Source organism: Hirundo rustica, chromosome 3 (assembly GCF_015227805.2).
Source record: "Hirundo rustica isolate bHirRus1 chromosome 3, bHirRus1.pri.v3, whole genome shotgun sequence".
Taxonomy (NCBI): Eukaryota; Metazoa; Chordata; class Aves; order Passeriformes; family Hirundinidae; genus Hirundo; species Hirundo rustica.
The window spans coordinates 54,442,228-54,459,337 of NC_053452.1; the positions used below are offsets into that span (position 1 = coordinate 54,442,228).

General features: G+C 40.5%; 1 protein-coding gene across 4 annotated transcripts in view; it reads right to left on the bottom strand.

Annotated features, from left to right (window-relative positions):
* The window catches only part of SYNJ2 (synaptojanin 2), a 66,392-nt gene that overhangs the window by 22,373 nt on the left and 26,909 nt on the right, over positions 1-17,110 (bottom strand). For 3 of the 4 annotated variants that reach the window (XM_040058803.2, XM_040058804.2, XM_040058805.2), the window contains exons 5-13: positions 13,906-13,989; positions 12,014-12,075; positions 9,141-9,237; positions 6,003-6,175; positions 5,514-5,595; positions 5,133-5,282; positions 4,871-5,036; positions 2,834-3,025; positions 630-714 (exon numbers count right to left, since the gene is read on the bottom strand). In XM_040058803.2, coding sequence (XP_039914737.1) covers positions 630-714; positions 2,834-3,025; positions 4,871-5,036; positions 5,133-5,282; positions 5,514-5,595; positions 6,003-6,175; positions 9,141-9,237; positions 12,014-12,075; positions 13,906-13,989 — 1,091 coding nt within the window. Of the gene's footprint in view, positions 1-629; positions 715-2,833; positions 3,026-4,870; positions 5,037-5,132; positions 5,283-5,513; positions 5,596-6,002; positions 6,176-9,140; positions 9,238-12,013; positions 12,076-13,905; positions 13,990-14,125; positions 14,357-17,110 lie in introns of those variants that run through there. The other variant, XM_040058807.1, reaches the window with a different exon arrangement.

Genomic DNA, 17,110 nt, shown 5'->3' on the forward strand with positions numbered 1-17,110 from the left:
GGACCAGTAAACACAACAGCCCACTGCACGTGCTGATACGCCAACCTTAGGCTTTGCATTTAACTTCTTCTCTAGCCATAACTTTCACAAATACTATTAGCCACAGAGACATTTTTAGACAATTTTAGAATTCCCACATGAGTGGCAATTAGATTTGTAGTCATTGAGCACATTTTTCCAGCATCAAATGGGGCTTTAAGGACAAGTGCTAAATCAATCTCAACCGTCAGAATTCTTCTCTGCCGACTTGAGACTTGAGAGACTTGAGAGACTTAGCAAACTGTGTATTCTGCCGTACAGAGGTTCACAGAGAAAGAGCACTTTCAACACCATCCCTGTGACATTTAATGGGAAATGTATTTCCAGCTATGGTTGCAAGCAACAGATTTGGAAGGGAGTATTCCATATAAATGACCATAAAAATAAACATGGTCAGTTTCTTTGGAGAAGATATGTTCTTTTTGTTGGGGTTTGGTTTGGTTGGTTGGTTTGGTTTGTTTACAGTTGCAGGGTTTTTTTGGTGGGTTGTTTTTTTTAGTTGGTTGGAGTAGGGGGTTTTGTTGGTTTTGTTTGTTTGGTGGGGGTTTTTTGTGTGTTTTTTTTTGGTTTTTTGGGTTTTTTTTACGTACCTGGCATTCACAATATTCCCTGCACTTAACTCAACCATCTCTTCAAATCCCACTGCAAATATGTCAGGAGGGCAGTTATCATCATCTGTTGGCAGGAAGGAAAAGTCATAACAGAATTACTATTTTGTTGTTCCTTCTAATGACTTGTATTCTAATTTCTGTCAGAGATCCTTCCTGTAGTTCTATCTTGTGTATCCCCTGCCAAGCTATACATATTCATAGCTCCTCTAATCTAATCTCATAAAACATCCCCTGCAGTTCCTCTGAAATTTTGTCCTGCTTTTCTCCCACCAGTTGGTCTCCATCTCTCTTGCAGGAAGCAGTTCAGAACAGAACATTATATTGTAGCAGTGTTAAGATCTCTCTCCCTTACCCCACTCATCACTAAACCCACAACATCTCACTACTCACCATCTCTTCCCTGCTTGTCATTTTACCCAACATGCTCTTCCTTTCTGACACAGATTCCTATGTAACTGAACTTAACTGTCCTCAATTGTGCGTGTGTCACATGCACACCAGTATGTCACCTCCATCTCAGTGCCTTTAGTAAATTTTTCTAGTTTAAGGACACTTTTCTTCCAAGTCCTTCTTAGATCACCTCTATTTAAGGTTAGATCACCCTAGACCACACTGACTCTCAGCCCTCCTTCCCTGGTTCTGTGGGTATTACTCTGAGGAAAGATCAGATACTCTCATAAAATAGTGTGAAGCAAATCTGTTGACCCATTAGGTCTGTCTATTGCCTAAAGGGCTTCTATTTTTTTTTTTTTAAAGTGTCATATGACCGCAGTGACAGTATCTTAATTCAACACGAAGATCTAAATATAGACAAACATAGGAACCTGAAAAATATCTGACTCAGAAATCACGAATACAAAGTAAAATATGCAGCAACTCTGTGCAGACACAAGGGTGAAACTAGCATGACAGCCAGCTTCCTTTACTGGCTTAACCAGACAGGCACTGTCACACGTATTTCCCATTAATAATTTTGGACATCTGTCTTTGAACCCTTGCCCATTTGTGTAGGCACTGCACTGACATTAACATGGAGACATTTGCATGGTCACACCCTAGCTCTGCCCACTCACCTAACTCAGCTCTCTTCTGGAAGCTGCTCAGACCGACCATGTCAGAGCTGCCTGTTCCACGTAGCCCTGCTCCTCTGGTTCTCTCAGGGAACTGTCTGGCAAGGCTAACACATGACAGGCTCAACAAATTTTAGTATTATGGGCACAGTCATGTGCTAACACAGCTGAAGTGTCTCTGAAACAGACTAGACTGGACTAATCCCTTACCGAGGCTGCTCAGAATACAGTGGTCTGCACCCAACCACATATCACTCAGGAACTAAGGGTTCAAATGAGACAACTTGTATAAGGGAGCCCAGGATTGGGGAAATGTACTCCTGAGCTACAAGGTTAGGTAAAGGACTGTGCCTGTGATGTCTGCAGGAAACTAAATGTTCCACTGTAACAACAAAAGCACGGGTTCTGCTGTAGTTTTGCAACCACTCATTTTTTAAATGACAGAATGTTCCCTTTTCATTTACCTTACTAAAACATCTGTAGATCAGTTACAATACCTGACCCTGTTCCATAACTAAGAAATTCAGCAGCCAATTTCATCAAGCCACAAGCATTTGAGTCTTCTATATTGCTAAAGAAAGGAAATATCGCCTTCAACAAAGTAAATATTTCTGTCTGAAGGCTTTGACAGTAACATTTCTGGATAAGCTCGTAGTCTAGATTGTATAGATACGTTTAGCTCCAGATGAGAGACTAAGGGGATGCTCTGATGGCACCTAAGCATGTAGCCCCCACTTGTGGTAAAGAACAAAGAACAGAGACATGGAAGAAGAAAATTACATACAGGGTACAGGATAGGCAGATACATCCACAATGGCATTGAAAGGGAGCTCTGAATTCTGACCTGCTGAAGGTTTGAAACAGTTACATGGCCTGTTTCAAAGTGTTCAAAGAACTCTGACTGTCAGGAGCTCTTCACACACCATTCCATTTCTGCAGGGCAGCAGTAAAAGCATGGAGGAGCTGAATGGAGGAACACACCCCTAAGAACGGACAGAAAATACCCTCCAAAATGTACTGCCTTTGAAAGGCTGGTGAAACCTTGTGTCCTGACTCACTGTCTCTAGAGATGCCAGCAAATACTGCTTACACATTTTGACTGTTAAGTCTCACCTTGAAATTCTGAAACTCCTGAGAGCTTGGGAGAATCCAGCAGCCAGTCTGTCAGCTCACTGGTGCCAAGGATGTTGCTTCGAAACTGCTTTCCCCCATTCACGTTCCAGGTCCCTGTGGCAACACGAACACGCTTGGAGCTTGTGAATTCAAACTGACGCTCTGACATGGCCTTCAAAATACTTGGAGTTACTGAGAGAGGAGGGGAGAGAGAAAGATGGTGTGTAAAAGAACAATGTACTGTAAAAAGACAGAAACCATCCACACTGCAGCAGCACAGCCACTCTGAAACAATAACATTACCCTAGCGGCAACGATTCAAAAGGCAGGGAATAACTCCTATGGCAATAGCAATAGCTACAAGATAACTGAGGTTGATGTCAGCAATTTCTCTTCTGGAAACCTGGCACCCTTTGAAAGCTTGGGAATGGCTGGTCACTCACTTTCAACTTATGTTTTTCTGTGTTTCTTCAAGTAATAAGAAAAAAATCTTTTATCCTGCAATCTTTTCAGTTTAGTTTACAGCACTGTCATGGTTTAACCCCAATGGGCAACTAGTGCTTATCCCAGCCACTCACTCACTCCCTGCCCCTGCAGCAAAATGTGGGAGAGAATCACAAGAGTAAGTGTGAAAACTCATGGATTGAGATAAAGACAGTTTAATGAGACAGAAAATGCCGGGGGGGGGGCGGGATAATAGAATTAGAATATACAAGTGTGGCACAGTGCCCAGACAGTTCCAAAGCAGCAGCCCTCTGTCAGCTTTCCCCCTTTCCAATTCATATTCGAAGCATGGCATCATTTAGTATGGAATATTCCTTTAGCCATTTGGAGTCAACCGTCCTGGCTGCGTCCCCTCCTAGCTTCCTGTAGCCCTTCAGCTTTCTGAATGGGAGAGCATGAGAAGCTGAGAAGTCCTTGACTTCGTATAAACATTATAGAGCAACAACTAAAATCCTCAGTGTGTTACCAATCTGCTGTAGTTTAAACCCAGCTGGCAACCAAATACAGCACACTAGCACTCACTCATTCATTAGTCTCATATCAAATCCAGATCACAACATTATACCACACACTAGGAAGACAACGAACTATTCCAGGAACCAGGACAAGCAACCAAGCATGTCAGAAGCCCTTAGAAGTTTAGAATGTGAAAGGAAAGACGGAGAGCAGCACAGTCTCCAATCTAGCACTGCCATGCAGTCTCTAGCCTGGCGAGAAATCCTAAAAAAAACCTGCTATATTCACTTTTTTTTGCTGAGTACAGAAAAAAGCAGTGTGCTTTTGCCATCTAAGCAAATGAAGCAGAGTTAATCTTTAACTATCCAACTTGCATTGGTAGTTAGGCATAGAGAAATAATCTATATTTTCCATGCGGTCAACCTCAGGGAACAAGTCCAGGACTGAAGTGGTGCTGGGTGGTTCTCTGGAGTAAACTGACCACCCAATACTTGTTGTGGGTGAAATTATCCTATATTTTGCATGTAAATATCTTCTCAGAGAGAGCTGAGTTTATTCTAGATGGGTGCAAACAAAAGCATCTATGCTGTGGAGAATTAGGGGCCTGGAATAAAACAGGAAATGAGCTAAAATAACAGAGATGTGCCTTTAAAGATCTAAATGGCTAAAAGCATGTGCAAACAGCAAGGACATGACTAAGGAGATAAAAAGGCTGAGCTCAGGAGACTTCCTCAAGACAAACTCAGATAGGATAGGCTGGAATATTGCCCTAAAATCCTTCCCTCTGGTCCAATTCTAAACTATTCAGAGTTCAATTCTCTGAACAATTCTATCCTATTCAGAGAATATCACTATCAAAGAACAGAAAAACATAATCAAAAACTCAAAACAAAATATGAGAAATAAGCACAAGAGTTGTGCTACGGTCACTTGAGAGTGGTGTTTTAAACAACAGATCTGTGCAAAAGCAGCTTATTTATTGATTTTTTTTTTTTTTTTTTTTTGGTCAAAAGGGTACAATTGCTTATATCTGACAGCTAAAAGCAGATGCAAAAGCAAAGTTTAGACTGGCTTTACCCAGCAGTGCAGTCTGGTCCATGAGCATCTTGCCCTTGTCTGCATATTCCTCACGGTAGAAGTCACCCATGAGCAGCAACTCGATGGCTTCCTGCTTTACCGTATCAAAGAAATTTGACTGGATGGTACGAGACACAGAGCGGGCACCATCCTTGAGCTTCCCAACCTACAGCAGACAGCAATTATGAACGCAAGCGTCACTGAAGCATAAACAGGACATCTTCCTTTACTGTAAATAAAGAGTTTTGCCATTTTTCTTTACCTTGTTCTTCCCCTCAACGGCACGATTGCCACTAAATACTCTGCTCAGATTTTGACCATTGAGAGTCCACATCTCCTTGTAGGATTCCACAAAGCGCTCAATTATAGGCTTAGAGGTCAAACCAAGGCTCTCTAATTGAGCAAATAGTATCTGGATCAGGTGCAGAAGGAGGAAAAAAAAAAAAAAAAAAAGAAACCAACATTGTTTTTAATTGCATTTTTCCTTTTTATCCTCAGTATTCCAGCCAGCACCATTCTGTATGAATGACAGAGCTGGCAAGACAGACCCGCATAACCGAGACTTACAGCCTCTTTCCTGTTTTTCCCATGGAACAATGTACGTATTACAGGCATCCCAAGGAAGGTCCTCTGACAAACTCACCTCCTGTGCAATGAAGGACTGTACACTATTAGAACGATCCAGGCAGTCCAAGCAATTCATTCGAAAAGTACCTGTCTGCAGACTTTGGTAACCAAACACAAGAGAGGGAGGAGAAAATGGCACATTTTAAAATAACATCTAATCATGAGTTGATTGAACAAGATCATCAAATGTTCAGCCTGAATATACCCACCCACATTTTGATGGAGCAAGCACACTGTGCACAATACATTCCATTAACACATCTAATTACTCGACTACATCTGCAACACTATATTAGCAACTCCACGCACTAGTACATTTGCAGATTTGAAACCATGGAGATGCAATTAAGCCAAATCATTGATTTAGCACCAAGACTACACTTTCTCTCACAATTTTTTTCAAGATGGTCTGTTCATGGTCACGGTCCAGAGACAGCAAGAAACCTGGGAAGGCCAGGACAAGCAGTGCCCAGCCACACTGGGACAGAGGGGCAGAGACACTCACCATGGACTTACATGCTCGCGCTTTGTGAAGATTCCAAAGTCTTCCCAGTGCAACTTCAGCTGAGGCCTCAGCAAATTTTCCAGTTTCTCAGTTTTCCCACCTTTTGCAAATTGGTGATAGTCAAAGTTTATCATGGGACTGTCTTCCGCATGGGAAGAGGCCCATAGCAGTTTCTGTTCAGATAAGAGAATGAAGGAAAACAAATCCTGCTCAAGCAATGTAAGGATGGATAACAGCAGACTTTTATCATTAATAAGCCTTGACTGTTAATCACATAGTTTGTAGGAAATTTTGAAAGGCCAGACATGAAAAGAGCAACTGAAGTTCCCCATTTGTTTTCTTCACAGAAGTAAACCTGATTGTTAGAACCCAATTTTCCTGCAGAGGAACTCAAACTGTAACTGCAAAGTACACATCAGAATTGTGCCTTGGCTGGTGGCAGCCCCGCAGCAATGGGATTCTGCTACCTCTGTGCTTGAGGGCGGACAGCACTAGCAATGCTCTAGGCAGGCTCAGGGCGAGGAAGTAAGCAAGCAATTACACCCCAGGAAATGTACTATAAAATGTTTGTGGTAAACTGCAGAAGCGAAAGAAGAGGCACAAATAGCCTCACTAGTTCATCTCCTGTTTCAATGACCTCAAACGCATTTCCATAATCACCGCAAATTTTATTAAGGTATCTGCAACAGATACAACAGTAATACATCCTGCTCTCCACAAGAAAGGCAGAGAGAGCTATTACATTAACTTGAACTATACAAGCCTTTGTCTATTCCCTGCTGCACATTCTCACCCCAGGAGTTGGATGCTTTTCTCCACTTACATTGTGACACACACTGGACAAAACAAATCTGATATTACATTAAAAGTGTACATGCAGCAGTTACACCAGCGTAATTGTATTGAGTAAGCCATTAAGCTTTTCCTGCAGAAAGAAATTTAAAGGCAGTGCTTGGAAAGAGACCTGTAAAATGTATTTCATTAGACTGTTACTGTTGACACCCCAATCTGCCCTGACAGATGCTGGCACTAGTAATGCACTTGAGGATGACATTTACCCACTGCAGCGGTGTAAATTATTGTCAGAGTATTTTGCAACTCTACACTACGGCCCTGCTTTTACTGTAAACATAATTACATCTGTTATAGGGAATGCTTATGGACGGAACAGCATTTCCTGGGAACAGTATTGATTTTTGGTCTGGTGTGATTCAGGTAATGCATAATGAATGGTAACTGTGACATTCTGATTAAGAGAGCCCAGCAGCAGTAATTACAAGAATAATTTGAACCAATGCTGATAAGAATTGCTAAGGTTGAAGCAAGAATGGAGAGAAGACTAATAAATAAAAGCAAAAAAAAAGATGGAGAAAGTAATGACAGGAGACAAGCTTGCAACCCTAATCACACTCCTATGAATTACCTTATTTTTAATTCAAGCCCTTTAAATCATCAAAGTAAAATTAACTCTATATTCTTTCCTAACATCCACTTCTTAAAACACAAAGGTAAAGAAATGACCAAGGAATCATTCTGAATGAATACAAAACTTTGGTTTTCAGTGTTATCAGTCTAAATTCTTTGTGCTCACACGGTATTTTCAGAGTTTATTTATTTTTAAAATAGGCAAAAAATGTAACAATTTAAACAAAACAAAATTTATTTAAATTAAATTAACAAATGCAAGGTCTTTATTCTAGAGCTGCCCAGTTTCTGACTTAATGTTTGGTTGCATGATATTGGCTAGAACATGATCTTTAAGAATGTGAGAGTCTGAGAAAATATCAGTATCAAATTATCAACAAAAATCATATTTTTATCCAGGTAAGTTATTTCAGCATTTCACAACTGGTTATCTTTTACCTTCAAATTTCAGTTGGATTTACAAAACAAACTAGAAAAACTGTTTTAAAGAGAGAGAAACCAAAAGTTTACAGAAGCTTAGCCGTGTCATGCAGAAATTCAGTAAGAAGCTGAAAACAGAAGCCAGGACCAGACTTCACTCCTGTGCCTTCCTCATTGCCTTGCAAGTTTTAGTCATTAAACACTTTCTTTGGCCACATTCTGTACAAAGGGGGACCTTCACTTCATCATTTTCTGCTGGAGAAATAGACAGTCTTTCCCAGCTCCTTTGTAGGAGGAGGAAATGGTCACACAGGAAAAACCGACAAAAAACTTGATACTCCATGAAATAGCTTGCTATTGCAAGAGAGAGGGACAGAAATCAAGCACTATTATTTAACCACAGTTTTTATTTTGCTTAGTTTCACACTGTAAACATTTCAGCTCAGAACTACTGGTATTATTCTTTATCAATGATATATACTATGCACTTAGTACAGGGGTGTACTTAAATCATCTTATCATTAGTTTTAGGAACATAACCTCTGAAGTATCTATGTCAATTCGTTAAAGCAACAGGCACTTAAGGAGGCAGACTTCCATCAACCCCCAGCCTGATTCAGGCAGTTATAGCACTGCTGCAAATCCCACTCAGTGTTAATCTGTGGCTTCAAATTCACCCTAGTTTTAAAAGGAATACCGACTAGAAAGCGGCACTGCTTTAGTTCTACAATGCCTGACATCCTAGCTTTCAGGTATTAATTGTGCCTGGGGACACTTAGGGGCCAGGAAAATCTCTCTTCATATACCAAACTGTCATCTGGCGCTCAGGCAGCCAATTCCCCACACAATCAGGGCTAGACAGTTATTTCCCATTACTATCAGAGCACGGCAGCTTAGTGATGCTACGTCACCATGCTCAGTGACCGAGGCTCAGGGCCTGGCCCCCAGGCAGCCCTGGCAATCCCAGGGGGCCCCTGACTGCACATACAATGTCAAAACTGGCTATGTTTCACTTTTGCAAATGTGAACTATCCTTAGGAGTATTCAGGCAATTTCTTTTTAAGTTTAGTTAAAGAGAACATATGCAAATGTGTGCGGAGGTAAAGCAGAAAGGAAGCGCTGGAAACTAAGCCATGAAACCAAGAAGCACTATTCTCATTATGTAACACGTGGTAAAGAGTTAACATAATTTCCTTAGAAATACTATTCATCACTTCCTGGGCCAGAAGGAAAACAGAAGAACATGGAGGCTCAAGGGAAATCAGTGATTAAAATGAAAATTATTTCTTTTACCTTAAAAGCTCTGTTGAGCACCTCCTCTCCTCCTCTGCTTCCCAACAGGTTAACGATCACTTGTTTTCCATACTGCTCTTTCAGAAGCATCATATGCCTACAGCAAAAGTAACCATAATAGGTACTAAACAAAACTAAGTTATGTTGCCTACTACCATTTTCAAAATACAAAGCAGAGATCACTGGTTGTTTCATCCGGCACCAAGTCTTAGACACACCATCTGCAAAGGTCTTTCTCAGTTTCCTTGCAATCAATTATTAAAGTAAATATACTGAAAGTATGCAATTAATAGATGCAGCATTCCGTATTGAACTTAAAGAAAGATGTGTCTTAGGAATTAAGCCCCAAATCTTTTATGTCACTGCTAGCTTGAACATTGCCCTTTACACTCGTACCTCTTGGCTGTCAGCCTGGGAACTACACGGGAAAGACAAGAAAGGAAAATGTATTACACTTCTACAGGAATTGCCTGACATCTTGCAGAACTGAGACTTCTAAGTGTCAGCAGCAGCAATGGGGCCTATGACTCCAGTGCCAAGGCCAGAGAGGTCCAAACACACGTCACAGGTGGCAGGGTTCAAATATCTCTGAGCTACTGCAACATGGAGACATTCACTCTGAACTCAAATCAAGCAGGAAGATGAGTAATCATAAGAACTGATGTGCACTGGAACACAATAAAGGACCTTTATTCTGGCCCAGATTCTGCAGGAAAAGCACAAAATAGGACAAGTATAAAGTGGGCTGGATTTTTTGGCCTACATCATGAAAATCTCAAAGCCTGACATTTAGGGACTCTCAAGTTAAGAGCTTTTAGCCAGATGCCAAAACACCCATTCTCCCTTCAATACGTCTTTTTCAAGTTGTCATGCATGGTCTGCAGAAACTGTGCTGGCTCATCAAGAAAGAATTAGATCTTAAAGTTGATTTCCATCATGTACAGACAATACTGTAGTAGTATTTAAGAGGAAGCTGGATAGAAATAGACAAGAAAAATAAAACACTCACAAAAATGAGAAACTATTACATGCTGCAAAATAGCATGTAATGGTAAAGTGTGAGAAAAACAGCAAGCACACATCTTCTGGCATTACTCTATAAAACCTTTAACCAGAAATAAGTTACAGAGAAAACCATGGAAGGGGAGAAAGGATAAGTCATTAGCATTGCCTTCAGGAAACACAGCTAAATATATTTTCTGGTGAATTCTTGATTCTGCAGCCTGATCTCTGTATGCCAACTCATCCCATATAGTTGCAGCCCTCTGATCCCAGCATCAACACCCTCTGCCAGTGTTGCTTCCTTACAACAAAACTACTGAAGCTCAAGTCACTTGTTTGAATACTGTAAGCAAAGCTCCCTGTGGATTTCTCAGGGAGAGAGACAGAGGATGAAGAAATATCTAACGAGATTGCCATCCATTTCTCACATGGTTAAATTAACATCTTGGCAAAGCTGTAGCAAAATTAAGGCAAAATTAACATCTTGGAAAAGCTGTAGCAAGTTGTTAAATTCCAGTGTACTTTTCCATACAAGCAGTCACTTATTCCTTGCCCATTTTCAAAGGACTGTCTTCTGCAGATCAGTAAGCAGAGAGATCCCTAAGTCCATCTAACTTACAGGCACAAGGGAAAGAAGGAATAGTGCAAGTTTGTCCTTATGTTCACCCTTCTCAGGAGAAAGTTATTCACCAGTTGGATCAGGATCAGGGCTAAAAGGTCTTACAAAGTTGCTGCTTCCTGAGGTACTCTCAGTTTCACGGGCAGTACAAAAAGATGCTGAATGAGTTACTGTTCTTCTTACATGAAATATCTCTGTTGTGGAATGCAAACCTCTAAGGATGGAGCTTCAGGGACACTGGCAGGGCAAGTTACCACGGCATCAGATGGCCACAAGACCAAGAGTCTCAAAGGCAATGGAATTCAGTAGGATTTAAGAGCCTTAAAAGCTTGGAGAATGTAGGCCAAGAACCTCTGGAGCAGAAACTGCTGTGGTGCATAGCCCCTTTAGATTCTAATCCCTGTTTGGGGTCTTCAGTGTTGCAAAACCATTAACAGCCAATAATGTCCTGCGTGCTAACAGCTGTGGTAATAAAGAGGCCTTACTCTAAATCAACATACAGCCTGATCTACCAAAACCAAACCAAAACAGAAATTAATCACTTGACCTGCACTTACAAGGTGAAATTTCCCACAGGCCAAATTCTTCATGTGCTTTTCAGGCACTATTCCCACGGATGTCAGTAGAAATACACCCTTAGGGACAGCATTTCCTAGTCAGACAAAGGAATCAAGCTAATGCACATCTTTTTCTAGGTCCCAGCTGACAAACAGAATCTCAATGGTTTGAAAATGTTTACAAGCCAGTCTTTGCATAAAATATAAAACGTCAGCATAATAGCATCATACAACACTGGTCACAGAATAAGGCATTGCTATTTCTGTGTAGGAGTAAAACAATGAAGAGAAGACCAGATCTAGAATGGAGTGAGAGCAGTGTTTACTCTCTAACTACTTCTGTTAGAGTGGTAAAGCACACGTATTCTGTGTACCACAAGTGTAAACTCACATCTGTTGGCTTGCGAAGGTTTGCACAAATCCTTCTTTGGCATATCACTCAGTATTTCTAAACTTTTACAGAAATGAGCTGGAAGACCAAATTAATTCAAATACCACTGAAACAAGAAGGAAAAAAGCACCAAAAAAAAAGCAACTAAATTAAGTAAACCAATTTAATAATCTGCCACACCTGGGGGATTTGCCACATCTCTGAGAGATGTTTCATATATCAAGATTTTCCAGGAAGACAAAGTTGTGGAACCTTGGATACATGCCTGGCTGCTGTGTTGATGCCGAAGTGGAATGAAACTTACCTGTCAAAGGCAGGTGCATTGGCTTCCAGACCTCTGTTAAGCCTTAAATGGCGGGAACCAACCTAAAATTAAATATTAGAAGACCAAGAAAGAGAAAAAATTTCTTAAACTGCTAGAGTCCTAAGTCACTAGATGTCTCCCTTTTTCCTTCAGAGAAAAACATTTTTTAACAGCACCAGACATCTCTAACAGACTCCAACCACCCCCACACATAATATCCTTAACACAAAAGCCCCAGCTTTTATTAGACAACATTTACAATTACAAGTGAAAACACAATTACCATTAAGCAAAGGGATACCTACACATTTTTTATGGCCAAACAAATCACATCTCTTTGCCAGCTTCCTCTTGCAAGCAGCACACACTGCCTCACATGAGTACTCTGTGAGCCTAGCAGTTTTTATTGCCCTTGCCTTGGTAGAGAGGGCTGCATTTATGCCAGTTTCATGGGTTGTGTATTCTGACTTCTTTCAAAAGCATCAGAACAGTGATTCAAAAATATGAAGGATGAAATTCTATACCATCCAACTAACAGATCTTTTCATATGGATATCAACAATGGTAGCCTCAAGTTCCTTTTGAATGGTAGCTACTGTTACCACATTATTACAGAGGACTTCTTTCCTCTCCATTTCCTCTCCAAAAACTACATTCCTAAATATGTATAAGATCATGCATTGTTTCCTATACATCATCACCTTTATTTGTTTTTCATGAGGTTGGTTTCTGCAGTTTTTTCTAACACCAGTGCCAGTACATCCATACCCAAGGAGTAAGAGTACATAATCTAATCCAGATTATGCTTAAAAAGGAAAAAAAAATTAAAACCCCCCAGGCCTACTAAAAATTGGAAAATTCTGTTTAACTAAGGATATTACCCTCTAGCCAAAAACACTTGAGGGAATGCTTGATGGCTCTGTAACACAGAGAACAACAGTGCTGGATACAGCTGCACCATGGGCAGGACATGCACAATCACATGGACTAACTTGCTTTATTAAAAGAAGCAAATATTGCACTGAATGGTGTTGACAGACAACAGAGATCCTTTAGTTACTTCCTTTTGTGCCTCTAAATCCAGTGCCTCTGAATAGTACATAGGTTCTAGTTAAATGATTAAAAAAAGTATCATGTAGCCTTTAAAGTATCTTAAAAAAAACAGGTATATGGATTTCTCTACTAGTGCACACAAATATATGTACATACTCGTTTCAGTAGCTTATCCCTCTGTTAAGAGAATGCAAAGTGTGCTAGGAAGATTCTTAGTGGGGCTTACAATTGTATATAAACTGCAAGTCACAGGCCATATGCAACCCACTAATTTTGATGCAATAATCTCATGATGAAATCCTACATCTCTGCATCACAAAAGATCAGATTAGATCATTATCACCCTTTTGACTGAAATCTCAAAAACACGTCATCCAGAAATTTTGCTTTGTTTCAAAGTAGCATACTCCTATAGAGCACTGATATCCCTAGATACTCCAGTTGTATTGTGGAGGTCAATACCACCAAGCTAAACAGGACTTTCAGAGGAAAAGGTTATTTCAAATAAAACTAAAAATGTTATAAAGATGTAGCTGTAAGCTTCAGTTTGTAATGTTAGTGGACAGTCCCTTACAAACAGTTCCTTGTAGAGGCATTCAAACACACAAAAATGTTAAACTTCAGTCACCTTTAGCAATTTGTCTGGTATAGTTCTGTTTAATCTAAAATTTCCCACAAGATTAACCTAAAATGAAAGAGCACCTTCACAGAATGAGCTTTGATGCTCATTTAAAAAAAAAAAAAAAAAAAAAAAAAGAAGAAGAAGAAGAAGAAAGTAAATTCTAAATTATAAGTAGCAAGAGAGAAAAGCAAGGTAGGCTTTCTGATTATTTGTTTACCTGGAACCCCGTTTGCTCCCAAAACAGTGGAACAGAGCCTCTGAGCTGCACAAAGGAAGAGACATCATCATCCAAGTAAATTGTCTGCAAAAACAAAATAAAGGAAAGGAGTTCTGCAGTTAGATCTATCAGCCTGTGGCCCCTTCATCAGCTGACAGTTAAAGACACTGAACTCAAAGGGTAAAAAAAGTAAACCATGTATCTCCCTGTATCCACTTACCGCTCAGCCTCTTTTCCATAGTCTCACGGGCAGTGGAACAAAGCACAACGGATTTGCTTTCATGTCATCACAGCAGATTCAATTCACTTCTCACCAGAAACAAGAGAAAACTTAAAACACCACCACATCTTCCACCCACAACCAAGATGGATTCGATCTACTGGTGGAGACACTTGGAAAGATCAGGCAAACACTCTCCTGCTGTCCCTCTCACAAAACTTAACTGTGCAAAATGTCATTGCTCCTTGTGACTGATGATGGGTAACGTCAGGTGCGGGATAAGCTTATCTCCTGCTGCATTTACCATTTCTTATTTCACTGCGTGCTGTGCCTTGTCAGAGAATCCAAATAAAACTCTGTGAAACCAGCAGCTTTGCCACTCCCATCCTGAGGTACAGGGAACAGCAACGTGATCTACTTCTTTTCCAGGGGGCATACAGAAAGAGGTTCCAAATTCTCCTCTTCCTTTCCCAACCAGACCTCAAACTCTCCCTTTATGTGTTCCTGTGACCACCGTTAACAAGCTGATTTTGGGTCAGATCAAAGCAAAGTACAAAGACCGAGCTCCCCGTTCGCCTTCCACAGTCCCCAATCAAAGTGTTACATTATGTCAACAGCATAAAAGGTACAACCCTCAGATTCAGGGTGACCACAGAGCAACTGTGCAAAGCCTGGCTCTCTCCTCCGGCCTATACTTAGCAGTGGAATCCTGGCTGCTCTCCACAGGGGATACATGATACACGTGATACACATCTCCGTTATCTCATGCATGACAATGACTGCTCCGCAGCCCTGGGGAGGAATGGTATCCAGGTTATCCAGGTAGCTGCACTCACCACATCATATCATTTGGCACAGCTGCTGCCAGCTGGCTGGTAGCTCTGAAAATAGAGTAGAATAGAACACGAAAATGGCTTTCTCTACAGCTTTAAAGTGTTTTGCCCTTTTGGACTTGCCACTAGATGTGGCCAACGGCTGGCTCAGGCAAAGTGCCTCACCTTGACCTCTCATCTTCATAAGCATTATCAATATACAGTTTTTAGAGCTACATGTGTGAAAAAATGAAGAGGTATTTAGATGAAATTGGTGGCAAAACATTATTCTAATATTCACCATATTTTTGCAGAGCACTTAAAACTGTCTCCGTTTCACTAAGATAAAATATTTCAATTGACACAATGCCAGCGCTAGGACTATAGCCAGACCAGACATAGTGCAAAACTATGTTTCAATCTTTTTAACCTCTCACCAAAGCATTAAGAACCCTTTTCTCTGTTACATTCTATCCTAGCACAACCCCCTGCAAGAGAGGGGTTGCTCAGAGAAGCTTTCTTGCAAGGCCTGCGTCACAGTTTGAATAATGCGGCTCTAAAACATGCTCTCCCAGTAAAGTTTCCTGAACATTACTGGCACCTGAGTGCAGGAGCTAATTACCAAGGCAACACCCTGATGTGCCTTTTCTTTGTACATTCGTGCTCAGAAGAGTTCATTCCTCCTGCAGCTGCACTACGAGAGGAATAAGCAGCCTCACCTTCTTCCTCTTTATCCCATTCTCCCTGAGACTGGTCGGGCCAAGATGAGCAGAGACCTCTACACACTGAATCATCTTTTCACTCACAGCCATGGGCCCATAGAAGCTCATTTCAAGGTAAAGCAAATTAATAGGACTACTACAGCCCCAGCATTATCCTGACTAATACTAAATCAGGACCCAAATCTGTGCAAAAAAAGATTCAAGACTGACCTACTTAAAATTTTAACAATCATCACCTTAGCAATTAATGAGTAGAAATGAAACATCTAATAATGACAAATACAGGCAAAGCTTTACCTGAAGTACAAGGTGGCCACTCAAACAGCTTGCTACAGAGGATCAATTTTCTTTACAGTATTCTGGGAAGTTCCTGTTTCCCTACCTAACTGCAAAACTGACAGCTCAAGTATTTATTTGACCAGCTCTTTTAGACATCCAGCTGCAAATCTCTGGATTAACAGATAGTGATTCTAATTCAGTACCTGCAGTTTAACATCCTTCTGAGCTACAGTCTAAATGGAAAGCATTTCCTCAGTTACAGACCATGAACATATAACCTACTTTCTTCCTACCAAATACAGAAGAAAAATACTGACCAAACATCTATTTAGCATTAACAGATGCTCTGTTTCCACTTATTAGTGAGTTAACAGACGTTTGTCACCAGTACCACTCATATTTTCTGTTCACTACTTTTGACCTGTTACCTCTTCTGTTTTCTGCTCCATTGAGCTGTCCATTGGGAGAACTGAACAACAACCAAAATATTCAAACTATTTCATCATTCCTGTAACCTAAACAGGATGCCTAACCCTTGATGTGATGAGCTGGGGCATCCTCTGTCAAGCTGAGGTCTAATACAGGACTCTCATATGATGGCAGAGCATTTAAAACAAACTGACATTTTTTAATGTATGTTGCCATGTAGGTTTTAGAAATTAGATGAGGTTTTTGAAGTGGAAGCACAGCCTCTCCAACACAGTGATTCACAAGAAAGCAAGAAAGTACTTTTTTTTTTTTTTTTTTTTTTTTTTTTTTTTTTTTTTTTTTTTTTTCCTGTTCGCTTACAGGGCTCATAATTTTGTTCTCTGGAGCAATTCTCTGGTCTTTCACAATCCTTTCACCTCATTCCCTTGACCCAGATGAATCTAAAATTATTTTCTTCCAAGCCGCCAGCGAGTTGTAAAAAGACCTAATACTTTTTTAATGAGTGGGAGACTCATTAAAATTACTTTTCTGCCAGTCATTCCTTACTAAACAGACTCTAACCATTTCATTAAGTATTATAACTGTGCAAATCTTCCCTCAGTTTCAGTAATACCCACCATCTTTCATTCACCACTCCAAGGAACATGACCCTTGATCCTGACATTGCCTTTCAGTGTACACATCTCTTGATCTTACAATATTAGTGGAAACAGACTTCCTACCAGCAGACATGTTAAGCAAGC